Raw genomic sequence first — 11,204 nt, 5'->3', positions numbered from 1 at the left:
TGATGGGACTGGAGCCTGGTCCTGGGCTGAGTGCGATGCTCCTCCTGGGTTACTCTGGACCCTCTTGGAAAGGACAGGATTAGTTTTGCTAAATGGCAGTTAAAAAGTTAAAAAGCCCTGAAGAACAAAACCAGTCTTAGAGGCACTAACACTTTGATAGGTGGTTTTGCAAATGACAAACCTTTGGACTCTGTTCATTGTTTTTTGAAGCTTTCTGGTGGCTTGAAACGAATTTTTTTATTCCAACATGTCAGTTAATTAAAAAACTGCTTGCATCCTCAAAGCCTTCATTTTCCACTCAATCTCCAAAGCTTCCATTTTTGTGAAATAAGCTTTTTTTTTTTTTCTGTGTAAAGCAACCGAACCCCAAATCCAGCTCTTCACCACTACTAAACTTGGAGAGCTCCTGTTCAGCCCCCAAGCTGCCAGCTCACCGGAGGTTTGCTTCTGCAAGCACTGGGGCCAGGGCTGGGGAAGAAGGAGTTAAAGGTTTGCATTGGAAGAGCAGCCCAGCTGCCTGCAGAGGCTTAGATCCCTCTCTTTCTTCACCAGTGTTTGATGGCTGGGGAAAAGCCAGCTCCAAATTAAAACGCAACTTTCTGGACCGAGGGCAAAATTACACCCAACTGCCCTGATTCACTTTCTCGGAGAAAACCAGGACAAGCTGTCTGTGGGTGCTGGGCAGGCTGGTGTTTACTTCTATTTGCAGGTTTGGGGTTTTGCAAGTCGCCTGGGTGTGCTTCCAGGCTGGTCACTCCGGAGCTCCCCATCCCACCGGGGGGTACAGGGGCAGCCCAGGCCCCCAGGTGATGGGTGCTGGTGGGGCAAGGGAGGGTCCTGTCCCCTGTGCCTCATCCCTCGGCAGGTGGCTGTGTAGGGGAGGGCTGGCTGCCTCTGCCACTGCAGGGCTCAGCTGCACTGGGCGGGACTGGGGAGTACTGGGAGCGCTGCCACGGAGGGGTGGGCTGTGGGATCGAGCAGGGAGGGAGTGCAGGAGCACAGGGCTGGATGCAGATGAGGTAGGTGCCTACCTTCTTCCTAACTCCTTCTTCCCAGGGCTGATCGGCTCACGTCCCTGGGTGAGCAGTGCTTGGCTGGGCAAGGGATGCTCTGTGCACCTCCGTCCCTCTGGGCATAAACAGGAGGGGAAGAGGGGCAGGGGGATCGTGGTGGGCTGGTTTAGGGAGGCAAGAGGTCCAGCGGTGACCTCCGGGCTGAGCCTTGCTGTGGCCCACACGGTCAAGGGGGCTGTATCCTAACTTGGGGCAACGCATCCCCACAGAGCTGGTGGTGGCAGGGAGTGAGGAGCAGAAGCAGCCTGCAGCAGGGAGCAATGTGGGCAGCCTGCTCTGTGCCTGGGGTTTGCTTCCCAGTGGCTCTGCTGCATCATTTACTCCTGTCTGGCCCAAAGAGTTCTACGGGGGCTGTGGGCTTTCGCCGAAGAAATGGTGGTGACTTCTGTTGCCTTTGAACATGGCTGTTCCTGCCCCCTCTCCCTGCAGAACCCTCCTGCAGCCCCGGCAAGATCTCTGCTGGCCGTGAATGCTACAGGCAACTGAGCGGCACCTTCCCCCAAAATGATGGAAAACGCCGTGTTTATGTCATTTACGTTCTACAGCACGATCTTGATTTTAAAAATGTATGTTGTTGCCATCATTACGGGACAAGTGAGACTCAGAAAGAAGGTAAGTTCCAGTTTCCCTTACCTTTTTCTCCCTTTCTGGCTTTTTCCTTGGGTTCTTGTGACTTTTCTTTCTTTTTTTTATTCCAGTAAAGGCTGACAAAGTTTTCCTGAAGCAAGCTGAGTTTTCTTTGACTTAAGTTGAAACAAAAACATGTTCCATAGCTGCAGCCAATTATCTCGCTTCTCTTTGGCTCTTTTTGTTTGTTTCTACCATCTGTAGCTTGATGTTTATAATTTCTGAATCCTAATCTAAATAGTAATTTCAGATCTAAAATGCCATGCAGGTGAGCTGCTTCTGGAAAGAGTCTGATTACAGTTGATTTGCCCTGTCTGGAAGAAAAGGCGGGGGGGGAGGGGGGGAAGGGAGGTTTAAGAACAAATCATTGCAATGGTCCTTTTTCTTGCAATGTAGCAGAAAGCTTTTCTGCTTTCAGAGGCTGAATTGCTATGTGAATGCTCCAGGAGAGCAGGAAGCTGCAGGGAATAAAAACAACAGCTGGCGGGAAATGGTTCTTGGACATGGGGGAAATTACGGGGAGGACTGGGAGCTCTAGCTGACATCAGAGGCTGGAATTAACTGGACCTTTTATCGCCTGCAACCCAAACTGAACTCGTGGCAAAACTCAGCTGTCTGTAAAATCTGCTTTAAAGTATTTGAGAAATTTCCGACTGCATCAATGGAGTGGGAGGGAGAGATTTCTGCTCTCAGATAAAATACAGAGATAGATATTACTGTGCTGTAGCATCATTGTAATGGATGGTTTGGCTTCTCCCCTTGTGTTTCTGAATGGGAACAGTCTGGGCTTGTAAAATGATTAAAGAAAGCGCCAGGGTCCTTTCCAGGCTGTCGCGTGGTCCTGAGGAACAGATTCTGAGCATAGGTGGGGAGCTCGGATACATAATTTTTATTTGTAAGTTTACCAGTGTAGGATCCAATTTCCCCAGGGCTGGTTTCAGTCACTTGGTATCACTGCCAAAAAGGCAGCCAGGGAATATTCTTTCTCGGCAGGTCAACTAATCTGTCAGTCCTGGTTATCTTTTGGATGCTGCATTCAGTGTCTGCAAGCTCTGTGCCAGCAGTGATCTCATTTGGTGGTTTGCAAAGCTTCCGTTAAATGGGTTTCACTGGGAGAGGTGGACTGGGACCAGGCCAGAGCTCCCTTGAAGCCCCTGGTTTGGGACCTGCTCGGTGGGCAAAGCTGGGTTTTTCAGGAAAACCCGTCTGGAGGTGCAGGGTTTAACCCCCAGGACCATGCACATGGAAGTGCAGTTACTCTTGTGTTTGTGAAGGGTGGTGAGAATCTGGGGCTGAAAGGTCTCCTTGGGCAGGAAGAAATCTCCACCAGCCTTAAAGACTGGGGGCAAAGCTTCTATCTGTGAAATTCCTGAGAACGTTATGAACACCTGCGTTATGGGGACTCTCTCTTGCAGGCATTTGCAAACCCGGAGGACGCGCTGCGCAATGGGGGGCTGCAGTACTACCGTGAGGACCCTGACGTGGAGCGGTGCCGCAGGCGAGTACTTGGCAGTGCTGGGATCCTCCCTGCGCCGCAGGGCGACCCCTGGCAGCTGCTGGCAAAGAGACAGTGGGAAACTAAAGGGCTCATTAATTAAGTAATTACCTAGATGGGTTGAATGCCTGGAGCTCAGCTGCAGGACCCTATACACTGAGGCAGTTTAATATTTAATGGAAGCATGGTGTGAACTGGAGCAAGGACATGGGGAAGGATCCGGGTTTGGGGTCTGACTCTGATGCAATTAAACTCCTTCCTAGGTGCTTAAAGTCCTGCAAGCCCCCAAGGGCTTGTCCCATGTCCACATCTAGAGGCTCCTCATGCCCTGCTCCAAAAGGACCCCAACCCCCCCCCCAGATCCCTGCACAGCTTGGACAGTACAACTGGGCCATGACTGGGAACTGTGTGACTGGTCCCAGTGCTGCATTGCTGCCCTGTTTGGGGATCTGGGAAGGGGCTGGATGCAATGGCAATAACTTTTGTCTCCCTAATTGGGCAAACCCTGTATCAGGTATTCAGCCCTGGGCTTGCTTTGCTGTCCCCCTTACCCAGAAGGTGGCCCAAGTGTTGGGCTGGATCACTGCGTGGGCTGGTGACGTGCAGGAAAAAGGACTGGAGCCGTGCCCTGCTGTCACTGGGCTGCCAGCTCTGCTGCGGGTGGGGGACCACGCCACACGTCTCTCACTGCCTGCAAGATTTGCTTTAAAAAATATCTAGTGCCACCTAATCCCCGGGCTTTCAGAGGAAGTAAGGGGGAAAACAAGCTGTTCCTTTGCTAGGAAAGAGAAAATAATAGTAGTAATAATAATCATAATCCAAAGTTCCATAAAAATAAATAACCAGAGCTGCAGCAAAGACCTGGGGAAGTCTGGGATCCAACTTGCGCAGTTAAAGCACTCAGGGTCAGCCCTTGCTGATCTGTTCACTGGCCTGTGAAACCCAAGGCGTCTTCTCTGAACAAGGGTGATGTTGGGTTTTCTTCTCAGGCGTTGTTGTGATGGAAGCAGAGCCACAGCTGGTCTGCACAGGGCAGGGGCAGAGCAGGGGAGAGCAAGCGGCAGCCGGGAGGGAGATTTCCCTCTTGCCTCTTAGAGAGGCCCCTGGCTGCGGCTCAGGTCTTTTCTTTTCTTTCTCCTTGCCCTTCGAAGCCTCCGAGTCCTTGGGGGCTTGTTTGGACGGGGCCGCCCAGGGCGAGGCAGTGGGTGTCCAGCAGCTGCCCTTTCCCTTTCCTGGCTGACACCAGAAGCAAACCATGCTCATCACGGCGGCCCTGGCCGGGCTGCGGGAGGGTTTTGTGGTGGTACCCGCAGAGCTGATGCTGGCTCGGGAAGGCAAGCAGGGCCCTGGGCTGGGAAAGGAAGGGGCTGTGAGCCGGTGGGCAGCAGGCCATCCTTGTGTCTGGGAGGGCTGGCTCTCTCCAGGGACCATCTGGCCAGGAGGAGCAAAGCTCCCCACCTCCCTCCTGGGTTTGGCAGGGAATATGTCTCCTCCGTGTCCAGGCTCTGATCAACTCATCCCCACCGAGTCCTCCTGGCATTGCTGCTACAACAGCAGGACTCGTCTTTTCTGGGCCAATTCCTCCATACTGTCCCAAAATCACATGCAGAGAGCAGCTGAAATAGGGTTTCCAGCAGGCTCCTTGCCATGTTCATCCCTGCCTTGCTTGGGGACGTGGCTCTTAAGCTATGGACTGCTCCCCATGGAGGTGGAAAGGGCAGGTAGGAGAAAGCCCCTTGCCCCGGTGCCTGTTATGGGGATAATGGGGCGCTGAAAGCCCTCAGGGTAGCTCTTTTCTGGGTATGACAGCCTGTGCACCCCCTTCATGCTTCAGCAAAGCCGACGCTGGAAACGGCTCAGGTGCAATATTTACGTGCAGGTGCCTGGCCTGGGCTCTGGTGTGGGAAGGGGGCAGTGAGGGATGCTGGCGAGCAGCACACGGGTCATTTCATGTGATGTGGTGATGGGAACCAGCTGCTGGACCTGGAGCCTCTGCTCATGTCCTGGGCATCACAGCAAGGGGGAGGAGGCTGGGGCAAGCCGGGTGACCAGAGCCCTTCCCTGCGGCTCCCACTCCATCTCCCTGCTCAAAGACCGATCCTGCCTGGGAGCACTCACCCTCCGAAAAACCTGGGCACTTGATGTTGAAAATTTCTTATGGAGAAGCTTTTGGCAAAGCTTGGCCTGAGGAAGTCAGTGTGTTTGGTGGGGCTGTTGCCAAGGCAGACACAGGGACATCTCCTGCTCCACAGACCTATCCCCAGGGGCAAGAGATGAGACTTAAAACACAACTCTCTTTCTTTTCCCAAGTCAGTTTTCAGCCAGGTCTGTCCCAGCCTGCGTGTGCACTAGTGAGCTGTGACTGAGCGTCCTAAAACTTCCCAGCCACTTCTCATCTCGTGCAGAAGAGCAGCACAGGCATCTTGGCCTTTCCTTCAGGGAAGAAGTTGCTTGAAACTTTCTCTTGGCTTTGTGAACATTCAAACATCCCAGGGCACAGGAATGGGGAAGCAAGGGCAGCTCTTATCAAGGCTTCATCTCTGCCTCTTAAACCTCCAGATGTATGGGGAAAAGGCAACTGAGCCTCCTGTCGGGGTCACTCTCCAGCCCAGATCTGTCCCACCGGCCAGGGCATGACCTGAGAGTCCCCCCATCAAAGCAGGGGGATGGGGCTCTGTGCTGCAGAAAGCAGCTTTTGCATCGCAAGGGAACAAAAGAAGGAGAGGCAGAGGTGGTGGGAGGGCGAGGGCAGCCTGGCTGCTTTGGGAACCGGTTTTGCTCCCTCGAAGGATGGTACCTGGGGGAGGAGGGACACAGCCCACGCTCACGGCACAACCCACTCCTGTTGCAGTAGTGGTGTGGGGCGGGTGGTGGCAGGGGATGCTGTGGCACCCAGGCAGGCGCGTGTTCAGACGGAGTGCGGGGCTTGGCCCCATCAGTGCCAGCATGACCTCACCTGGCCGCTGCGGTCCCTCCAGCCTGACCTGGGTGCAATTAAGCAGGCGCTGCTGGCACAGCATGCAGGTGCTCGGGGTGCTCCTCCCCAGTCCCTTTTGGATGCACTGATGGAGCGGGGCGAAGCCACGAACCCTCCCATCCCCCTGGGAGTTTCTCCTCTGAAAACTGCCTCGTTGCTGTGTAACGTGGCTGCATCTGGGGCCGTGCCGTGCTGGCACCGCACCAGCTTTGAGCTTTCCACATCTTCGTGGGGTCATCGTTAGGCTTTGCTTATTTAAAAGCTCTAACCCCTGAGCTGTTGTCTGTCATGGCAAAGGCGTCCCAGTCATGGAGGGCAAGCTTCGGGAGCGCAACATCCCAAGTGAGAGACACCAGGTGCGAAACCCTGCTGCCTGTGTGTGTAGGGGGGACCTGACTGTTTTGGGGGCTGCGTCTGCCCCATCCAACGAAGGAGGGGGCCAGCAGCACCCAGGGATGGGCAGTCTGGCAGAAGGGGTGGGAGGCAACAGGGAAGCCTGGTGGGAAGGAGCAACTTTACCTCTCTTTTCAGGGCCCACCGCAATGACATGGAGAATATCTTTCCCTTCCTCTTCCTCGGAGCCATCTACTCCCTGCTGGATCCCAGTCCTATGGTGGCCAGGATCCACTTCTTCATCTTCTGCGTGGGGCGCATCGTCCACACCATTGCTTACCTCCTGCGGCTGAAGGCGCCCACACGCTCCGTGGCCTACAGCGTGGCACAGCTGCCCTGCTTCTCCATGGCTCTGCAGATTCTCCTGGCCACCACCCCGTACTGGTAACACCCAGCGAGACCGACCACCCAAATCCCCTCGTCCTGTGCTCTGCTGGTTTCCCTGGCCGAAGTGGGTGGTGTGTGTGCGAGTGTGAGTGTGCAAGTGTGTGTGTGTGGGCACATGGTAGGCTGCCAGTGAGGCCACCTGTACCCCAAGGATGCTCAGTGCAGCCTTGGTAAAGGCCCCGGGCTATTGAAATTGGGCAGGGCAGTCAGCAGAAAGAAGGGGCACATCTCCCCGTGGAGCAGGAAGGGGATGTGGAGGCATGTTTCTCTTGCTCCTGCTAAGGGTGGGAGGGGGAAAGCACCCGGACTACCCCTCGAGGAAAGGGTTCACTGAAGGAAGGAAGGTTTCCTGGCCCAACTGCATTTGGAACTGGGAAGGGGAAGATGTGCCCTTTCCCCTTGGTCACAAATACCCCGTGAATCAGGAAGGGAAAATCATGAGGGTCCCGTGAAGTCTCTTGGTCAGCAGATGTGGGTGGTGGCAGGGGGGGGTTATAAAACAACTGCCCTCCTCCTGCCTGGCCACGTGGGTCTGTGGGGAGGGGGGGTCCCTTCGGTTCCCTCTCCCTCCCGCGAGGAGGAGGACTGGAGGCAGGTGCCTGCCAGGCAGCGTAACATGGAAGTTGGAGTCTCGGGTGATGTTGTGAAGCCACCGAAGCATTCAGTGCTCCCAGCACCGCCTCGTCTCACACCATGGGACACAGGTCCCTGCCGGGGAGCCTCACTGCAGGCAGGAGCCTACCTGTCCCAGCAAGGATGCCCCACGGCTGGCGTTCGGCAGCTCCCGGCCAGCAGCAGCTGTGGCTTTTCCACCTCAGTCTCGCCATGGCAAGATGCAGAGGGACATGCCTGGAGCAGCCGGCAGAAATTGCTTACCCCGAAGAGAGCTGGACACAAAGCTCTGGGACTTCTGGAAAGACTGAGATGCTCAGACAAAACAGGGGGTTTGCAGTTTACAGACAGAGCTTGCTCCCAAGGGCGGTATCTGCATTCACATGCCACTGATGCCTGAAAATGCTCCCAGGGCAGCAAACTGAATTTCTCCCTCTCTGTCTGTAGCCTTTCTGTGGCTGCAGAATGGCCGTCGCTATGTGGGGAATGTGCCGTGACCACTTTTGGGGGTGTTCTCTTTCAGCTGTTTCCTGCTGTCCACTGCTGCCCAGCCGTGCGCAGCCTGGATTAGCTGGTGTTTGCAGAAAGCTCTGGAAATGAGCAGAGTGACTTTGAACTGCCCCATGGGACAATACCGCTGCTCCGCGGTGTCGCCAGAAGGCCATCGTGTTGGAGAGGAGACGCTGGGACCAGGGCATTGCAGGATGACAAACCCTCATGAGCTCCTCTGCCAGGCAGCTGTCCCCAAGTGCCGAGGGCTGGTCCAGGCAACAGCAGCACGCAATGGAGCATCCCTAGGGAGGACAAGGCAGGAGGAATCCTCTGCTGTTCAGTCCTCCCTCTTCTGAGGTCAATGCAGAGTTTTACTAAGATCACAGCAGGAAACCAGAATGAGCAGAAAATAAATTCCCCTTCCACCTGTCCTAAGCACTAAAGCTGTTCCCTTAACCCCGCTGTCCTTGGAGATGCTCTTACCAAGACCTCACTGAGCGCCTGCGTGCACAAAGCATGGGGTGAAACACCAGCTCAGACTGATGCTCCGAGCCCTTGCCCAGCTTGGGTAGCAGCTTCTGTACCAGTAACTCCTGAGCCCAGAGCAGATGTGGCCCTAGGCTAAGGCGTTTGGTAAGGTTTGGAGCAGAGTGCTCTGCTCTCCCATGGGGGACGCAGGGCTCACCGCATGCGGAAGGTGGGCAGGACTGCAGGTTCAGCCGTTTGCTCTTGGCCATTTCTCATTTACACAGCCTCAACAGATGTCTGGGTAATACATTCCCCTCTTAACAAGCCTTTTCTGCCTCACATGGTGCACAAGGTCTCTAACCCCTGTACATTTCTCTGCTGCTGCACATGCATCCTGGTGGCAGGAAGCAAATATTCCCAATAAAAACAAATCATTGTGCTCTGATACATCCTTCCTTCAGGAGCAGCAGATGCAGCTGGGGAGCAGCTGGGTCCAGCCCCAGCAGGAGGGGTCCCCAGCTGCAAAGCGCTTTGCTAAACCCTGCTGCAGAGCCTGGAGTGCCCTGGGACTCCTAAAGAGATGCCCCTTCCCTCAGAACTCACCTGCCCTGCAGGGGAAGCTCTTTTCCAGGTGTGCATTATTTGTGCTGATCCTTTAAATTCAGCAGAGCTGGGGCTTGTAGAGCAGCTCTGCCCAGTTTTCCTTCCCAGAATAGCAGGTTGCTACAGAGCTTGCTGTTCACTCAAAGCAGGCTAGCGGCGCGAGATGCTTTGTCCCAGCAAGCTCCCTTCCCACCCCGCCTGTGCTCGGCCAGGTGCTTCTTGCCTGTGGAGCCAAGCTGGTGCTTAAATCCTGGAGGGCTGGAGAAGTTCAGGTAAGATGTGGTTGCTCTCATTTTCTCTGCTTATGACTTGCAAAGGTGCTGCCTGTATTTTTCAAGCTCAGCAGCCCCCTCTTTTTGCTGGTAGGTTGCTGGGAAGCAAACACCACATTTCCCTGCTTTTCCCCATATTTTCTTCAACTGTTGGTGTTGAGGAGGTGCTACCCCATCAGTGTCTGCGTCAGCTGGTTGAGATGGACAAAATGGCTCCACTTGGGAGTTTTTTTCTTTCCCTCATGCTTTTTGCTTTATAAGATGGACTCTTTCCAATACATGTTGCTGTGGTTAGAGATGTAGCTGGGACTGAGATTTTGGCATGGAAAGGAAGAAATGGGGCTGGAGAATCCCACCCCACCCCAGCCCCCAGAGCTGCCACCTCCTTCAGCCTCTTCTAAACTGCCTGTTTGGTGCCTGAGGCTGATGCCCTGCACAGGGAAGCTGAGGTTACATGCAGAGCTCTGCTTTCTTCTTTTTTATAAAAAAAAAATAAATAAACCCTGCTGTACTGGCTGCAGGGAAAAGCTTGGGAATGTGAACTCTCCTGGCTCCAAAAAAACAAACAGAAAAAGCCCACAAGGCAAACTTCAGAGAGGCCCAACCGTTGCGCTTATTTTGAAATGCTGTGGAGGTTTGTGGGAGGCGGGACAGAGCCTGGGTCCCGGCTGCCTGGCCAGCCCAAGCCCCACCAGGGCTCTCCCAGGACCAAGGCGGTCGGAGCCGCTGGCTCTCCCCTGGGCACAGCTGGTGTGGGATGAGCAATGAGCTAGAGCATCCCCTTCGTTTCCCCAAATAATATCCTAAAGCTCAGAGCTCCCCGATTCCTGCTCTGGCATCAGTGCGGGGGAAGGAGGTGTCCAGGGCCTCCCACAGCTCTGGGGGAGTGGGGACAGTGGTGGCATCTACCAGACTCTGGGTTTTGGTGCGTGCATTCTATGTGCCAACAGTTTGGTTTTCACACCTGGCTCAAACCTGAAACAGTAATGCTGTGAAACCCACCTGGGACTGCAGAACAACAGAGTTTGGTGCTTAAATATTTGGATATGATTCACATTGCCAGTACATGTCTTCCCTCCGCCCTGCTGAGCCCAAGGTGGGGGGAAAGCAAGCAGAGATCCAGCACAAGCTGCTTCCCTCCCACACACTTCCAGCCAGTTCAGCCCCAGGATCCCTCGTATTGGTTGGACTCGATGATCTTAAAGGTCTTTTCCAACCAAAGTGATTCTATGATTCTATCCCTGAGCTTTGGGCTTACCCCTTCCTTACTTACCTGCGCCGCCTCCTGGGTCTCTCCTGTTCATCCTGGCCTTGTGCGGTCTGGGATAAAGATCCCCTTTCGAGCATCTCTCCTGTGACACAGCTCACTCTGCCTTCTCTGCCCTCCCAAAACCTCCTGTTTCCTCTAGCAGACCTGGGGCTCTTCCATCTCGTGCTGTAGGCTTTTGCCATGCAAACCCCCTCATTCCTCTTGAGGAATTGGGGTTCCCTTGGCTTGAAGGGAGAGTGAGAAGAGGCAGCTCTGCAGGTGTGGGCACCCCAGAGGGTGGTCCCCTGGAAAAGGTAACGGCTGTCTCCCTGCTCCTCTCTGGCATTCGTGAGGGTGAAGTTGGCACAAGGAAAACTTCATCCACAGGATTTTTTCCTGCCTGGCTCTGGAGCCGAGCTGTGAGGTGTCCCCTGTTTGTGACCTGGGTGCCAGGCAGGGTGGATGGAGCCCAGGGGGGTCCCTGGCCCCGGACGGGGAGGGGCTGGAGCGGAGCAGCGCGTTGGGAGCTTCGCTCCGCACCCCCCGCCCGCTGGGC

At 54.9% G+C, this 11,204-nt stretch overlaps 1 protein-coding gene across 1 annotated transcript; it reads left to right on the top strand.

Annotated features, from left to right (window-relative positions):
- Positions 1-1,543: 1,543 nt before the first annotated feature.
- Positions 1,544-7,017, top strand: PTGES (prostaglandin E synthase). Its single transcript, XM_009642779.2, has 3 exons — positions 1,544-1,685; positions 3,116-3,198; positions 6,704-7,017. Exons 1-3 carry the CDS (start codon positions 1,578-1,580, stop codon positions 6,951-6,953), a joined length of 441 nt encoding a protein of 146 aa, XP_009641074.1. The 5' UTR covers positions 1,544-1,577; the 3' UTR covers positions 6,954-7,017.
- The last annotated feature ends 4,187 nt before the right edge of the window (positions 7,018-11,204 follow it).

The sequence above is a fragment of the Egretta garzetta genome, unplaced genomic scaffold (genome assembly GCF_000687185.1).
Source record: "Egretta garzetta isolate BGI_Z169 unplaced genomic scaffold, ASM68718v1 scaffold497, whole genome shotgun sequence".
Classification (NCBI taxonomy): Eukaryota; Metazoa; Chordata; class Aves; order Pelecaniformes; family Ardeidae; genus Egretta; species Egretta garzetta.
The sequence above is the reverse complement of the archived record's forward strand: the minus strand, read 5'-3'. Positions and strand labels throughout refer to the sequence as shown.